This window comes from Castor canadensis, chromosome 5 (genome assembly GCF_047511655.1).
Source record: "Castor canadensis chromosome 5, mCasCan1.hap1v2, whole genome shotgun sequence".
Lineage (NCBI taxonomy): Eukaryota > Metazoa > Chordata > Mammalia > Rodentia > Castoridae > Castor > Castor canadensis.
The window spans coordinates 99,163,900-99,181,317 of NC_133390.1; the positions used below are offsets into that span (position 1 = coordinate 99,163,900).

Genomic DNA, 17,418 nt, shown 5'->3' on the forward strand with positions numbered 1-17,418 from the left:
ATGAGACGTGTCTATGGCTGTTATGAAGATTTTAAAGTAAACGAATCTCTCCTCGAGCTCCTCCTGGAGCATTGTGTGCTACCATCATCCCCTTTACTTATCCTAGCCTGAGAATCATGCCTAAGGAGACCCTCCTGAGTTATCGGGTTCCCAGAGTCCCTTGGTATGCCAGAGTAACATGAATGCCACATGTGATCTTGTTAGGGAAAGATGACAGTGCTAGAGGATATTAATTGTCACCATAGCACAACCCAGGGGTATGCCTTCCTCATCTGGGCCACAGCCACTGACTTGGGAGAATGGCCTTGGAACACTGAGGATTATTTAATAACTGCAGCAAATGCATTGTTCTCCTTTTTGCTTAATTTGGAAACAATGGAAAGGAGTGCCATTCTGCTTTCTACCCTATGCTATTAGCTAGCGGAACATTTGTTCATCTGATCACTGCAGATATCTCAGAGAAATGGAATCATTTAGCCAGTAACTATCAACTAATCCTCTGACTGTATGTGGCACTGTGTCATGGGCTACAGAAAAGTCGCACAGTTAGTCAGAGCTTCCATCTGTCAGGAGTAGGAACAAACAATACCTAATCAAATTGCATGGTGAGATTCAAAGTGCTGTTGGGATTAAAAGCAGGTGAAATGTTCGCACATACTGGGATTGTAGGCGTCCACCTGGCTTGCCTTCCCTTCCTTACTTTCCCCCGACCTCTTTCCCTCCTTCCCCAAACTTTAGTACCTCTGATGTTCCAGGTACTGATTCCCATTAATCCCCCACATAGAGCTTACCTTCAGGGAGGGAAGATGGAAAACAAATGCATAGGAAAATATGCAATGGTGGGTGCTGTGATGAAAATAAAGTAGGGTGATGTGATAAGTGACCAAGGAGTTACTTTGGCTTGAGTGGCCAAAAAGGTGAGCGACCTCATGGAAATCCCAGGATACTGTGTTTCCTGCCTTGCTGAGAGCTGGGCAAATGCCTGGAGGTGGGGAAAATAGCAGAAAGGTAGTGAACGAGGGGTAACTTCTGGCCCAGTGAGCCCCCCAGGACCCAGTCCAGTGTTGTTCCCGGGAGGGACCCTTTGGATTGCTGGTTTTCATTGCTTTACTGGTACTTACATTCTCAGTTAAGAATGCAATATCATATTAATATGTGCCAAGCACTAGATCAAGCATTTTACATAGACCAACTCGCTTTATCCCCCCAGTGATCCTGTGAAGCAGGTATTATGATTGAGAAAACTAAGGTTCAGAGAGGGCAAGTAACTTGTGCAAAATCACACAATTTTTAACTGGCAGGCCAGGATTACAGCCCACTTCTCTCTGCCTCCAAAGTCTTTGTCTTTACTTCTGATCTGGGGAGAGCCCCAAGAAGCACACTGGGGAGAAGGCTACTTTGCATGGTCTGCAATTGTGTGGAAGGGAGGACAGGGTCATAGTGGGGAGCTCTGTGACTGCCAGATAAAGAAGAGTATGGAACCCCAATACATATCCAGAAGATTCTGTGAGATGGTGCCTAAAATACATCACTATTGATATTTTAATAGCCCAGGTTATCCCTTTACTTTCGAATCTTCAAGAACTGGATTTATCAGCCAACAAAAAGATGGGCTGCTCTTCTGACAACCTACTCAGCAGGCTCCGATTTTTACCTGCATTGAAGTCATTGCTAATCAACAACTGTGCTTTGGAGAGAGACACTTTCACAGCTCTTGGTAAGAGAAGTGCCCAGCTCCCTGCAGCCACTGGGCAATAACCCATGAACCCCCTCCCCGCTTTTCTTCTCCTTACCCCTCCCCCCACTCTCTTTCTTTGGCTCTCTCTACACACAAATTATGTTCCAAGGCTCAGCCACAGGAAAGTACAAAGTACTAACTTGTCTTTCTTTCCAGAAATATACCATCTTAAAAGTGATCTTCTGGGCTGGAGGTGTGACTCAAGTGGTAGAGCGCCAGTTTAGCAAGCACAAGGCCTTGAGTTCAAACCTCAGTACTGCCAAAAATAGTCATAAAATGATCTTATAAGAGTGGTATGAAGGATGCTGGCATTTGAAGACTTAACTCTTAAATTGTATATAACCAACTCTTGAGGTAACGTGTAAATTTGCTGAGTTGCTATGACTTGATGCTGCTGCGAGTCTGATACATTTACTAACGTTTGAGTCCAGCTGACTCCCAGCATTCGCTTCCCCACAGGACTTCTTGTTCTCTCTCAGGAAACCTAAAGGTCAAGGATATACCCAGCCTAGATCAAGGGTCTACTGGATCTGAAATTTCTGTCCATTTGGGGGCAAGAGCATGGCCAGCAAGTAGAGAGAGATGTTTTGAGGCAGAGGGACTTTGTAGCATTTTCCCAAATATGTTTCCCAACCCAGGAAACACATGGTGCTTGGGGTCCCCAACACCAACTGTAGGTTCAGGACTCCCAGGAGGACTCAGGTCTCAGAACATAGTTATACTTGTGATCAGGATTATTTTACAGTAACACAAAGCAAAACCAACAAAGGGAAAGGTGCTTGGGGCAAAGTCCAGAGGAAACCAAGCTTCCAAGAGTGGAGTCTTGGTGGAGTCAAACGGGACACCACAGTTCCCCCAGCAATGAGCTTTGATGACACATGTGAAATGCTGTCTCCTGGGGAAGTTCCTCTGAACATTTGAGTCAGCCATGCAGGCACCCTCTGCCTGGCACATTCCAGAACTCCACACTCACAGAAGGGAAGTTGGTGCCCAGCACAAATCTTATTAGAATAATCATGCTAGGCACTGTAAACCACCCTCACCAGTTAGTCAATGCTGAGAACACCCCCAAACTCCATGTTCTCAGACTCCAGCCAAGGGTCAGCCTTTTTGGTCTTTCTAGGGGTAGTGGTCTCATGTCTACTATCTTAACTCCTTCCTTTTTCAGACAGGGTCTTACTATGGAGCCCAATATGGCCTTGAACTTACAATCCTCCTGTCTCAGCCTCCCTGGTGCTGTGATTACAGTCACGTACAACCTCACTTGGCCTTCATGTCAACTCTGTTATGGTTTGGATATGAAATGTCTCTCAAGGCTCATGTGTTGAAGACTTGGTTCTCAATGTTCAGAGGTGATTAGATCATGAGGGAGGGCTCTAACCTTCTCAATAGACTGATCCGTCGATGGATTCAGGCTGAATGGAGTATTTTTGGCGGTGAGAAACGTAGGAGGTGGGGCCAGGTTGGAAGAACCAGTTGACTGTGAATGTGCCCTTAAGGGTATATCATGTCCTGGTTCCTCTTTCTCTCTCAAAAAAAAGGCGGGGGCGAGGATTATATTGCAGACCAGATAAGGGCTACTATTAATGAAATAAATAGTTTATTAATAAAATAAATATTAATAAAAATAAATGTGTATCACCCCCAATTCTGTATGTAGGATAAACTTGCCCTCCTTTTCAACCTGAGAACTTTGTTCGATTCACATAGACTTGGTCCTTCTCCCAGCACAGCCCCAGCAACATTCATGTGGTTCCCATGTGTCTGGATAGGGACAGTGCCAGGGATGTGTAACTTTCAGACCTGGTGTTCTGAATCTGGGGACCCAGAGGGGCAATAGGCATGCATGTGGGGGCCTGTGAATGCCTTAAAGCTGGTCATACTTATTCTTTGGGAGAGTGTTTGGTACACTTCCTGGCTCCACAGCACCTGTAATCAGACCCCCAGAAATCAAATCTGGCTGGTTCTTATGACTTTTGGGACCTCAAGTACTTAAACATGTCTGAACTTCAGTTTCCTCATCTATAAAACATAACGTGGAATAATAGAACAACCCTCCTGAGGTTGTAAGAATTGAGAGTTTATTGCGTGTAACATTCTTAGAAAGCTGACTGGCACACAGTAAATGCACAGTAAATGTTAGTTGTCAGTGTTGTTAGGGGGAAAGCATCTATAAGTTTTAGCTATAAAAGCAAATTGGATTTTGTCAGCTTAAAAATAGTGGCTTTCCTATACAGCACCTCAGGTGAAATCCATGTTCCCTCATGTTGCCTACAAGGCCCAGGTGAGCTGGTTCCAGTACCTCTCTGCCCTCTTATCTTTCTCCCTAAACCAGCCTCAGTTGGATTCTTTCAGGTCTTTCATGTTTCCACATTCTCCCTTGCCCCATGGTCATCTTGTTCTCTGGGATGCCCTACTTTCCTGGGGAGTTCTGACCCAATTTTCTGGTCCCAGTGCAAGTGTCCTTTTTTAAGACAGCCCCTCACTAAACTGGGACAGCTTTTGTGTTGTAGTTTGAATATGAAATATCCTCTACAGGGTCAGGTGCTGAATGCTTGGTCTCTGGCTGGTGGTGCTATTTTGGGAGGTTCTGGAAACTCTAGGATGTGAGGCCTGGCTGGAGGAAGTAGGTTGCTGGGAGCGGGTCCTTGGGGTCTATATCTTGGCCCAGCCCCTCTCTGTCTTTTTCTCTCTGCTTACTGTTCTCCATAAGTTGAAGAACCTCCTCCCACTGCCATGATCTTCTGCCCAAGTGCATGTGGCCAACCAACCAGGGACTAAACCCTCTGAAATCATGAGCCAAAAGAAATCTTTCCTTGCTGAAGTTGTTTCTGTCAGGTATTCGGTCATAGCGATGACAAAAGTGATTAATACCCTGTGTCAGAATTTGTAATTATGTGCTTATTTGTGCTTTTAATGTCAATATTTCCCTTAGATTATAACCTCTTTGAGGGCAGGGATTGTGTTTATTCTTTATTGCAAACCTGAATCAAAATTTAAGTATTATCTACAAATGAGTTAAGTAGGTAAACAAACTTCTCAAAGGTGTCTATAATTCATCCAATAGTTAGGTAAACACATAAAGACATGAAGGACACTTTTCACTGCTCAGACAAATGTTCACTTAGGAATGGTCCACAAAAAAATAAATTTGGGGACAACATGATGTTTCACAAATATATTTCCCAGTTGGGAAAAGTTGAATACTTTTGTAACCATGAGAAGACATGGCTCTTATTCTAGCTGTATAATCAAGTAGCTATTATACTAAATTATATCATCTAACACAACTCAACTATTCAATTGAAATTAAGCAGATCAATACACAGATAATATTCTATATCACTTCTATAAGAGAAAGAAAAGGTTTGGTTTCTCTCTTATTATAGGTCTCTGTACTGTGAGTAGAAGAGGTTTCTTATTAGATATTACAAAAGAGTAGATACTTCCTGCTTGGACACATATTATTCTTCAGAAAGAAAGCAGAGTAAAGTGTGTATACTATGCTTGGGAATGAGTTGTTCTGCTTAATTTTAACTGTGAAGGTCAACTGAGAATTAAGCAGAAAATCTTTCAATTTAAAAATCTTTGCAAAATACATTAGTCCCCTTCCTTGCCTCATTAAGTCCATGAAGTAAACACAAATATCTCTCAGTATTCTAGAGTCTCAGAGAGGCTTGACCTCATCTGAATTTCAGCAGTGACCACACAATGGACTAGTACCAACCAAGGGACACTCTGAAAATATTTACTACTGTCTAAGCACCTTGCTTCTTTCTGTTTCCTAAACACCAAGCAAAGAAGAGAAACCCAGTCAATAGTGAATTCCATTTAATCAAGTCTTAATATTCTAAAGTTTCCAGTAGTTCCCTAAGTACAGATAGTCAACATAATTTGATGCCATGAATCTCAGGCAGGAGAAAAAGAGACTCTACAAGGCTCTCAACCTTTCTTATATTAATATGTTGCCCTGGCCACTTTCCACAACTCAAGGAAGTCTAAGTTATTCTTGTCATTGTCATTATTACTTTTAGCTGAAGCCTCCATTCACTTCCCTGCTCTGGAAATAGTCAACCTTTCTTGGAATAAGTGTGTTGGTGGCAACCTGAAACTGCTTCTGGAAACACTAAAGCTGTCAACATCTCTTCAAGTGCTAAGGCTGAGCAGCTGTTCCCTGGTGACAGAGGATGTGGCTCTCCTCGGTTTGTATGAACTCCTTCCAAGCAGTCTTGGCAGAGCCCAGAGCGCCTGCCTGTGGAGCATAGGGGCAGGAGGGGCGGGAGGCAGGCTGTGTGCAGCACCATCTCCCCAGCACCTGAGACAGACCTCCCAAGCCAGAGATCTCATTAAAACAGAGAAGGGCAATCTAAAACGAAACAATGGGAGGGGGGGTCTCATAAATGATGGGTGTAACTAGGTGACAAGGTTCCTGGTAGGCAGGCTCTGCTCCAACCTCCCCCATACATGGTCTTTGAGTTCAGACTTCCATCATCTACATTTCACCATCACAAATTTTACCCTCTCTATATGGTACTTGCAGCATTACTTAACTTTTCCTCTAGATTGGCTGTTGAATGCTTTTATTCAAGTAAAAACCTGAGGGGCTGGGTGTGTAGCTAAACAGTAGAGTGATTGCGTTCTATTCATAAGGCCCTTGGTTCAATCCCCAGCATCAAAAAGTGAACTAATTAGCAAACTAATTATCACCATGACTGAAATTTGAGTATAAATTCTTATTGACATTAGACATTGAACACTCTTTAGATTTTCTGGATATAAGTTCTTTATCAACATATATTTTTCCTGACTCTGTCCTACAGGCATTTTAATTTTCTTAAGTGTATTTTGCAGAGCAAAACCTTCAATTTTTTTTTTTACTTCTTCATTTTTTTAATTGTTTATACATTTATTCATAGGTGCATACATAGTTTGGGCCACATCTCCCCCCTGCCCTCCTCCCCTTCATCCCTCTCACTTCCAGACAGAACCTGTTCTGGCCCTCTTCTCCAATTTTATTGAACAGAAAATGTAAGAGATAATAAGAAAGACATAGTATTTTTGCTAGCTTGAGATAAAGCTGGGTATATAGAGAGATCCCTAGCATTGCTTTCATGTACATGTGTGTTACAACCTGAATTTATTCATCTCTACCAGACCTCTTCACTACTTCCCAGTCACCTTCCCATAGTGGCCTCTGCCAGTTTAAGATTACTTTATTAGCTCCTATACGGCTAATAAAAACATTCAAGTTTTAGTTTTCATTCCCTTTCCCTATTCCTTGTGTGCGTGGTCTCCCCTTAGTGTGTGATCCATGTCCAATAATATTACTGCATTTGTTTTGGGTCTATAATCCACATATGAAAGGGAACATACAATTTTTGGCCTTCTGAGCCTGGCTAACTTCAGATAAGATGGTGTTCTCCAGTTCCATCCATTTACTTCTGAAAGACAAAATTTCATTCTTCTTTGTGGCTGAGTAAAATTCCATTGTGTATAAATACCACATTTTATTTTTTTTTAATTTTTATTTTATTCATATGTGTATACATTGTTTGGGTCATTTCTCCCCCCTTCCCCCCACACCCTCCCTTACCCTCCCCAGTCCCTCCCTTACTCCTCACTACCAGGCAGAAACTATTCTGCCCGTATCTCTAATTTTGTTGAAGAGAGAGTATAAGCAATAATAGGAAGGACCAAGGGTTTTTGCTAGTTGAGATAAAAATAGCTATACAGGGAGTTGACATGCATTGATTTCCTGTACGTGTGTGTTACCTTCTAAGTTAAATCTTCTTGAACTAACCTTTTCTCTAGTTCCTGGTTCCCTTCTCCTATTGGCCTCAGTTGCTTTAAAGTATCTGCTTTAGTTTCTCTGTGTTGAGGGCAACAAATGCTATCTAGTTTTTGGGTGTCTTACCTATCCTCATACCTTCCTTGTGTGTTCTCACTTTATCATGTGATCAAAGTCGAATTCCCTTGTTATGTTTGCCCTTGATCTAATTCTGCATATGAGGGAGAACATACGATTTTTGGTCTTTTGGGCCAAGCTAATCTCACTCAGAATGATGTTTTCCAATTCCATCCATTTACCCGTGAATGATAACATTTCATTCTTCTTCATGGCTGCATAAAATTCCATTGTGTTAAATACCACATTTTCTTAATCCATTCGTCAGTAGTGAGGCATCTTGGCTGTTTCCATAACTTGCCTATTGTGAATAGTGCTGCAATAAACATGGGTGTGCAGGTGCCTCTGGAGTAACCTGTGTCACAGTCTTTTGGGTATATCCCCAAGAGTGGTATTGCTGGATCATATGGTAGATCTATATTTAGATTTTTAAGAAGCTTCCAAATTTTTTTCCAGAGTGGTTGTACTAGTTTACATTCCCACCAACAGTGTAAGAGGCTTCCTTTTTCCCCTAATCCTCGTCAACACCTGTTGTTAGTGGTGTTGCTAATGATGGCTATTCTAACAGAGGTGAGATAGACTCTTAGAGTGGTTTTAATTTGATTTGCATTTCCTTTTTTTTAATTTTTATTTTTTTATTATTCATATATGCATACAATGCTTGGGTCATTTCTTCCTCCTGCTCCCACCCCCTCCTTTACCATCCACTCCACCCCCTCCCTGTCACCCCCCACCCCCTCAATACCCAGCAGAAACTATTTTGCCCTTATCTCTAATTTTGTTGAAGAGAGAGTATAAGCAATAATAGGACGGAACAAGGGTTTTTACTAGTTGAGATAAGGACAGCTATACAGGGAGTTGACTCACATTAATTTCCTGTGCATGTGTGTTACTTTCTAGGTTAATTCTTTTTGATCTAACCTTTTCTCTAGTTCCTGGTCCCCTTCATCTATTGGCCTCAGTTGCTTTTAAGGTATCTGCTTTAGTTTCTCTGCATTAAGGGCAACAAATGCTAGCTAACTTTTTAGGTGTCTTACTTATCCTCATATCTCCCTTGTCTGCACTTGCTTTTATCTTCTGATCAAAGTTCAATCCCCTTGTTGTGTTTGCCCTTGATCTAATGTCTGCATATGAGGGAGGACATATGATTTTTGGTCTTTTGGGCCAGGCTAACCTCACTCAGAATGATGTTCTCCAATTCCATCCATTTACCAGCGAATGATAACATTTCGTTCTTCTTCATGGCTGCATAAAATTCCATTGTGTATAGATACCACATTTTCTTGATCCATTCATCAGTAGTGGGGCATCTTGGCTGTTTCCATAACTTGGCTATTGTGAATAGTGCCGCAATAAACATGGGTGTGCAGGTGCCTCTGGAGTAACCTGTGTCACAGTCTTTTGGGTATATCCCCAAGAGTGGTATTGCTGGATCAAATGGTAGATCAATGTCTAGCTTTTTAAGTAGCCTCCAAATTTTTTTCCAGAGTGGTTGTACTAGTTTACATTCCCACCAACAGTGTAAGAGGGTTCCTTTTTCCCCGCATCCTCGCCAACAACTGTTGTTGGTGGTGTTGCTAATGATGGCTATTCTAACAGGGGTGAGGTAGACTCTTAGAGTGGTTTTAATTTGCATTTCCTTTATTGCTAGAGATGGTGAGCATTTTTTCATGTGTTTTTTGGCCATTTGAATTTCTTCTTTTGAGAAAATTCTGTTTACTGCACTTGCCCATTTTTTTTATTGGTTCATTAGTTTTGGGAGAATTCAGTTTTTTAAGTTCCCGATATATTCTGGTTATCAGTCCTTTGTCTGATGTGTAGCTGGCAAATATTTTCTCCCACTCTGTGGGTGTTCTCTTAAGTTTAGAGACCATTTTTTTTGATGAGCAGAAGCTTTTTAGCTTTATGAAGTCCCATTTATCTATGCTATCTCTTAGTTGCTGTGCCGCTGGGGTTCCGTTGAGAAAGTTCTTACCTATACCTACTAACTCCAGAGTATTTCCTACTCTTTCCTGTACCAACTTTAGAGTTTGGGGTCTGATATTAAGGTCCTTAATCCATTTTGAGCTAACACTGGTATAGGATGACAAACATGGATCTAGTTTCAGTGTTTTGCAGACTGCTAACCAGTTTTCCCAGCAGTTTTTGTTGAACAGGCTGTCTTTTCTCCATCCTATATTCTCAGCACCTTTGTCAAAGACAAGTTGGTTATAGTTGTGTGGCTTCATATCTGGATCCTCTATTCTGTTCCACTGGTCTTCATGTCTGTTTTTGTGCCAGTTCCATGCTGTTTTTATTGTTATTGCTTTGTAATATAGTTTGAAGTCAGGTATCGTGATACCTCCTGCATTGTTCTTTTTACTCAGTATTGCCTTGGCTACTTGTGGCCTCTTGTGTTTCCATATAAATTTAATGGTAGATTTTTCAGTCTCTTTGATGAACATCATTGGGATTTTGATGGGAATTACATTAAACATGTAGATTACTTTTGGGAGTATAGACATTTTTACTATGTTGATTCTACCAATCCATAAGCATGGGAGATCTCTCCACTTTCTATAGTCTTCCTCAATCTTTCTTCAGAAGTTTATAGTTTTCCTTGTAGAGGTCATTAACATCCTTTGTTAGTTTTACACCTAGGTATTTGATTTTTTTTTGAGGCTATTGTAAATAGAATTGTTTTCATATATTCTTTCTCAGTTTGTTCATTATTAGTGTATAGAAATGCTAATGATTTTTCTATGTTGATTTTATATCCTGCTACCTTGCTATAGCTATTGATGGTGTCTAGGAGTTTTTGAGTAGTTTTTTGGGTCTTTAAGGTATAGGATCATATCATCTGCAAATAGGGATATTTTGACAGTTTCTTTACCTATTTGTATTCCTTTTATTCCTTCTTCTTGCCTAATTGCTCTGGCTTGGAATTCCAGTACTATGTTGAATAGGAGTGGAGATAGTGGGCATCCTTGTTTGGTTCCTGATTTTAGAGAGAATGGTTTCAGTTTTTCTCCGTTAAGTATAATGCTGGCTGTAGGTTTGTCCTATATATCTTTTATGATGTTGAGGTACTTTCCTTCTATTCCTAGTTTTCTTAGAGCTTTTGTCATGAAGTGGTGTTGGGTCTTATCAAAGGCTTTTTCTGCATCTATTGAGATGATCAAGTGGTTTTTGTCTTTGCTTCTGTTAATGTGGTTCATTTCGTTTGTTGATTTTCATATGTTGAACCAGCCCTGTATTCCTGGGATGAAATCTACTTGGTCATGGTGAATGATCTTTATGATGTGTTGTTGAATTCAGTTTGCCATTATTTTATTGAAGATTTTTACGTCAATGTTCATTAAGGAGATTGGCCTATAGTTCTCCTTTTTGGAGGTGTCTTTGCCTGGTTTTGGGATAAGTGTAATACTGGCTTCATAAAATGTGTTAGGCAGTTTTCCTTCCCTTTCTATTTTGTGGAACAGTTTAAGGAGGGTTGGTATCAGTTCTTCTTTAAAAGTCTGATAGCATTCAGCAGAGAATCCATCAGGTCCTGGACTTTTCTTTCTAGGGAGACTTGATTGCTTCTTCAACTTCATTTTGTGTTAAAGGTCTATTCAGGTGATTAATTTCCTCTTGGTTCAGTTTTGGATGATCATATATATCTAGAAATCTGTCCTTTTCTTTAAGATTTTCAAATTTATTTGAATATAGGTTCTCAAAGTAGTCTCTGATGATTTCCTGGACTTCCATGGTGTTTGTTGTTATCTCCCCTTTTGCATTCCTGATTCTACTAATTTGGGTTTTTTCTCTCCTCATTTTAGTCCGGTTTGCCTTGGGTCTGTTGATCTTGTTTATTTTTTCAAAGAACCAACTTTTTGTTTCATTAAATCTTTGTATGGTTTTTTTGGTTTCTGTTTCATTGATTTAAGCTCTTATTTTTATTATTTCTCTCCTTCTATTTGTTTTGGGATTTGCTTGTTCTTGTTTTTCTAGGAGTTTGAGATGTATCATTAGGTCATTGATTTGAGATATTTCAGTCTTTTTAATATTTGCACTCATCGCTATAAACTTTCCTCTCAGGACTGCCTTTGCTGTGTCCCATAGGTTCTGGTAGGTTGTGTTTTCATTTTCATTGACTTCCAGGAACCTTTTAATTTCCTCTTTTATTTCATCAATGATCCATTGTTCAAAAAGCAATGAGTTATTCAGTTTCCAGCTGTTTCCATGTTTTTTGTCTTTATTTTTGTTGTTGAGTTCTAGTTTTATTGCATTGTGATTGGATAGAATGCATGGTATAATTTCTATTTTCTTATATTTGCTGAGGCTCACTTTGTGCCCTAGGATATGATCTATTTTGGAGAAGGTAAGGTTCTGTGGGCTGCTGAGTAGTTGGATGAAATGTTCTGTAGACATCAACTAGGTCCATTTCATCTATGGTATCTTTTAGATCTAGGAGTTCTTCATTGATTTTTTGTTTGGATGGCCTATCTATTGATGATAATGGGGTGTTAAAGTCTCTCACAACCACTGTGTTGGCCTTAATATATGCTTTTAGGTCTTTCAGGGTATGTTTGATAAAACTGAGTGCATTGACATTGGGTACATACAGGTTAATGATTATTATTTCCTTTTGGTCTATTTCCCCTTTTATTAGTATGGAATGTCCTTCTTTATATCATTTGATCAATGTAGGTTTGAAGTCTACTTTGTCAGAGATAAGTATTGCTACTCCTGCCTGTTTTGGGGGGCCATTGGCTTGGTAAGTCTTCTTCCAGCCTTTTATCCTAAGCCTATGCTTATTTCTGTTGGTGAGATGGGTCTCCTGTAAGCTACAAATTGTTTGATCTTCCTTTTTAATCAAGTTTGTCAAACGGTGCCTTTTGATGGGTGAATTAAGTCCATTAACATTAAGTGTTAGTACTGATAAGTATGTAGTGATTCTTGTCATTTAGTTGTCTTAGTTGTTTGAAGGTTTGATTGTGTGTACCTAAATCGAGGTTACTCTCTACTTTCTTGCTTTTTCTTTTCCTATAGTTTGGTGCTGCCTGCCCTTTCATGGTTATGTTGGGTTTCACTTTCTGTGTGCAGAATCCCTTGAAGAATCTTTTGTAGTGGTGGCTTTGTGGTCATATATTGTTTTAGTTTCTGCTATCATGGAAGACTTTTATTGCTCCATCTATTTTGAATGATAGTTTTGCTGGGTAGAGTATCCTAGGGTTGAAGTTATTTTCATTCAGTGCCTGGAAGATCTCACCACAAGCTCTTCTTGCTTTTAATGTTTCTGTTGAGAAGTCTGTTGTGATTTTGATGGTTTTACCTTTCTATGTTATTTGTTTTTTTCTCTCTTACAGCCTTCAATATTCTTTCTTGAGTCTCTGTATTATGTTGTTTTAATGATGATATGCCATGGGGTAGTTCTATTGGTCTGGTCTGTTTGGTGTTCTAGAGGGCTCTTGCATCTGTATGGGCATAGATTTTTCTAGATTTGGGAAATTTTCTGTAATTATTTTGTTATATTACACATTCCCTTTGCTTGCACCTCTTCTTCTTCAATGCCCATCATTCTCAGGTTTGGTCTTTTGATGGAGTTGGTGAGTTCTTGCATTTTTTTCACAGGTCTTGAGTTGTTTAACTAATAGTTCTTCGGTTTTTCCTTTAATTACCATTTCATCATTGAGTTCTGAGATTCTGTCTTCTACTTGTTCTATTCTGCTGGATTGGCCTTCCATTTTGTTTTGCATTTCTGTTTCGTTCTTTTTCCTGAGGTTTTCCATATCCTGAGTCACTTCCTCTTTAATGTTGTCTATTTTTGTTTGAGTTCATTTATCTCTTTATTAATTGTGTTCTTTGTTTCACTTTGGTGTTTATACAGTGCTTATATGGTTACTTTTATTTCTTCTTGTGTTTTCCCAAATTCTCTACTTTTGTTGTCTTGGAATTTCTTGAGTGTCTCCTGTACATCTTGGTTGACCATATGCAGCATCATCTCTATAAAATTCTCATTGATTAGTTGGAGGATTTCATCTTTCAGATTATTCTTGTAGGCTTCATTGGGTTCTTTGGCATAGTTTATCTTCGTTTTGTTGGAGTCTGGATCTGAGTATCTGTTTTCTTCATTTCCCTCTGGTTCCTGTACTAATTTTTTGCTGTGGGGCAACTAGTTTCCCTGTTTTTTCTGTCTTCCCATCATTGCCCTTGGTATTGTTACTGTCCCTGTACTGTGTGCAATTAAGTATTTTCTAGCTTGTAATAATAACAATGGTGATATTTAGAATGGAAGGGTGAGAGGAGAGGGAAAGCAAAGAAGGTAAAGAATAAGGGAAAAACAAATAAACAAGTAAAAAAACCCAAAAGAATAAAAAAAATTGTGTCAAAGGTATAAACAGGGAGAGATAGTGTACTGATCAACAGTAAGCTAAACAGGCATTAGAGAGACAGAGAGAGGATAAAATAAATAAATAAATAAATAAATACATAAATAAAATAAAAATTTTAAAAACCCTCCAAGGTCAAATGCAATAAAGTTTCAGTCTTAATAATTTTGGTGTTAGTCCTTCAGCCTCCAGTCCTGGAGATGGTGTCTCAGAAGTAGTTCTGTCATTCTCATCAAAAGGGAAAAAACCAAAAAAGAAAAAAAAAAAAAAAACCCAAAACACAGCAAAGTGTCCCAAGTTCAGATGCAATGCAGTTTCAGTAAGTTTTTCAGCATGCAGGTGTAGTTCAGTTTTTGTCTCATCAAAGGAAGAGGAAAAAAAAAATCTGGAGACAGCTTTGTGAATGTTTATCTGAAGCTGCGGCTCACCTGCCCACTGCTGTCAGCCAGCTGTTGCTGGAGGCTTTATTGATTGTAGATCTCAGGGACGAGCTTAACACTCACCTAGCCCCTCAGGCTTTGTTTATTCTGAGTTCTCCTGGGCATGACCGCCACTGCTACAAGCTTTTCCCTCTCCAAGCACACTGGGGGAGGTGACACTACACCCGCCTTCTCCAGCCTGGCTTGTTTACCTACAGTTCCGTGAAGGATTGCCACTCCCCCCTTCTTCGGTGCTCAGGGTGCCCCACCCTCTTTGCTACGTGTCTTTTTTATTGTTGTTGCTTATTTGTTTGTTTTTTTCTCTTTTTTCCCTGGGTGGGGGTCAGTCTGTCTAGGGAGCTATGCTGATCTGGCTCAGGGTTGTCTGTGGGAGTACCGCATGCCGCTTAGCTCACCTGGTGGTCTGCTTCTCCCAAGCAGGTTAGGTGCTGGCGTCTGGCGGCATGGGAGCCCTCCTGGATTCTCTGTTTAACGTGGAGTAGAGATGCTTTGTGTGGGCTGGGGTTGTGGTGGTATTGGAGTTTTACCTCTTCTCAGTGGTTTTTCCTGCAAGGTGTATCTCCAGTGTCTCTCCAAGATTTTACTTTAGGAAGCACTCTTTCTGCTTTCTCCCACTAGTCGCCATCTTGGAATCCCCCCACATTTTCTTAATCCATTTGTTGGTAGTGGATTACCTTGGTTGTTCCCATAACTTAGCTATTGTGAATAGTGCTGCAATAAACATGGGTGTGCAAGTGCCTTTGGAATAACCTGTGTCACATTCCTTCAGGTATATCCCCAAGAATGATATTGCTGGATCATATGGTAGATCTATGTTCAGTTTTTCAAGAAGCCTCTATGTTGTTTTCCAAAGTGGTTGTATTAGCTTACATTCCCACCAGCAGTGTATGAGGGTTCCCTTTTTCCCCACATCCTCACCAACATTTGTTGTTGGGGGTGTTTTTGATGATAGCTGTTCTAACAGGAATAAGGTAGAATCTTAGTGTAGTTTTGATTTGCATCTCCTTTATGGCAAGGGATGATGAACATCTTTTCATGTGTTTTTTGGCCATTTGGATTTCTTCCTTTGAAAAAGTTCTGTTTAGTTCAGTTGCCCACTTCTTTATTGGTTCATTGATTTTGGGGGAGTTTAGTTTTTTGAACTCCCTGAATATTCTGGTTATCAGTCCTTTGTCTTATGTATAGCCAGTGAATATTTTTTCCCACTCTGAGGGTGGTCTCTTCAGTTTAGAGACCATTTCTTTTGTTGTGCAGAAGCTTTTTAATTTCATGTAGTCTCTTTTGTTCATCCTTTCTCTTAGTTGCTGGGCTGCTGGAGTTCTACTGAGGAATTCTTTGCCTGTACCTATTGCTTCCAGAGTATTCCCTGCTCTTTCCTGTAATAACTTCAGAGTTTCAGGTCTGATATTAAGGTCCTTAATCCACTTTGAGTTGATACTAGTACAGGGTGATAGGCATTGATCTAGTTTCAGTTTTCTTCAAGCAGATAACCACTTTTCCCAGGAACATTTGTTGAAGAAGCTGTTTATTCTCCATCATGTTTTTGGTGACTTTGTCAAAAATAAGATGGGCATTGCTGTGTGGATTCATATCTGTGTCTTCTATAAACTTTCCTCTTAGGACTGCCTTTGCTTTGCTGTGCCCTTAGGTTCTGGTAAGTTGTGTTTTCATTTCATTAACTTCCAGGAACCTTTTAATTTCCTCTTTTATTTCATCTACGACCCCCGATCATTGAGCAGCTTCCAATTGTTTGCATATTTTCTGCTGTTGTTTTTGTTGTTGAGTTTTAGTATTATTGCATTGTGATCAGATAAAATGCAGGGGATTACTTCTATTTTCTTATATTTGCTGAGGCTTGCTTTGTGCCTCAAGATATGATCAATTCTGGAGCAAGTTCCATGGGCTGCCAAGAAGAATGTTTATTGTGCTGATGTTGGAGGAAATATTCTGCAGACATGTTAGGTCCATTTGATCGATGGTGTGATTTAGTTCTAGAATTTCTTTATTTTTTGTTGTTGTTGTTGTTTGGATGACCTATTGGTGATGGGGGGGGGTATTTAAGTCTCCCACTACCACTGTGTTGTAGTCTATATGTGCTTTTAAGTCCTTTAGAGTATGTTTGATGAAATTGGGTGCACTGATGTTGGGTGCATATAGGTTGATAATTGTTATTTCCTTTTGATGTTTTGCCCCTTTTTTTAGTATGAAGTGTCCTTCTTTATCTCATTTGATCAATGCGAGTTTGAAGTCTACTTTGTGAGATATAAGTATTGCTACTCCTGCCTGTTTTGGGGGGCCACTGGTTTGGTAAATTTTCTTCCAGTCTTTCACCTTAAGCTGGTGTTTTTTTCTATCAATGAGATTGAGAATCTGTAAACATCAGATTGTTGGATTTTCCTTTTTAATCCAGTTTGCCAAATGGTGTCTTTTGATGGGGAAGTTCAGTCTGTTGACATTCAGTGTTAGTATTGATAGGTATGTGGTGATCCTTACCATTTAGTTGTTTTTGTTAAGGGTTTGATTGTGTGCAGCTGAATCAATGCTATGCTCTGATTCCTTGTCTTTTCTTCTCCTGTGGTTTAATACTGCCTGTCCTCTTGTGGTTTTGTTTGCTTTCATCTTCTGTGTGCAGAATTCCTTGGAGAATCTTTTGTAGTGGTGGCTTGGTGGACATATTTTGTTTTAGTTTCTGCTTATTGTGTAAGATTTTTATTGCTCCATCTGTTTTGAATGATAGTTTTGCTGGGTAGAGTATCCCAGGGTTGAAGTAGTTTTCATTCAGTGCCTGAAATACATCACTCCATGTCCTCCTTACTTTTAGGGTTTCCATTGAGAAATCTGCTGTGATTTCGATTGGTTTACCTTTATATATTATTTGCTTTTTCTCTTACAGCCTTCAGTATTCTTTCTCTATTCTCGGTGCTTGTTGTTTTAATGATATGCCATGGAAAGGTTCTATTTTGGTCAAGTCTATTTGGTGTC

At 39.9% G+C, this 17,418-nt stretch overlaps 1 protein-coding gene across 1 annotated transcript in view; it reads left to right on the forward strand.

Moving 5' to 3' along the window:
* Positions 1-17,418, forward strand: part of Lrrc31 (leucine rich repeat containing 31) — a 41,276-nt gene that overhangs the window by 17,585 nt on the left and 6,273 nt on the right. Inside the window, exons 7-8 of the mRNA XM_074075243.1 lie at positions 1,550-1,717; positions 5,773-5,940. Coding sequence (XP_073931344.1) covers positions 1,550-1,717; positions 5,773-5,940 — 336 coding nt within the window. The remainder of the gene's footprint in view (positions 1-1,549; positions 1,718-5,772; positions 5,941-17,418) is intronic.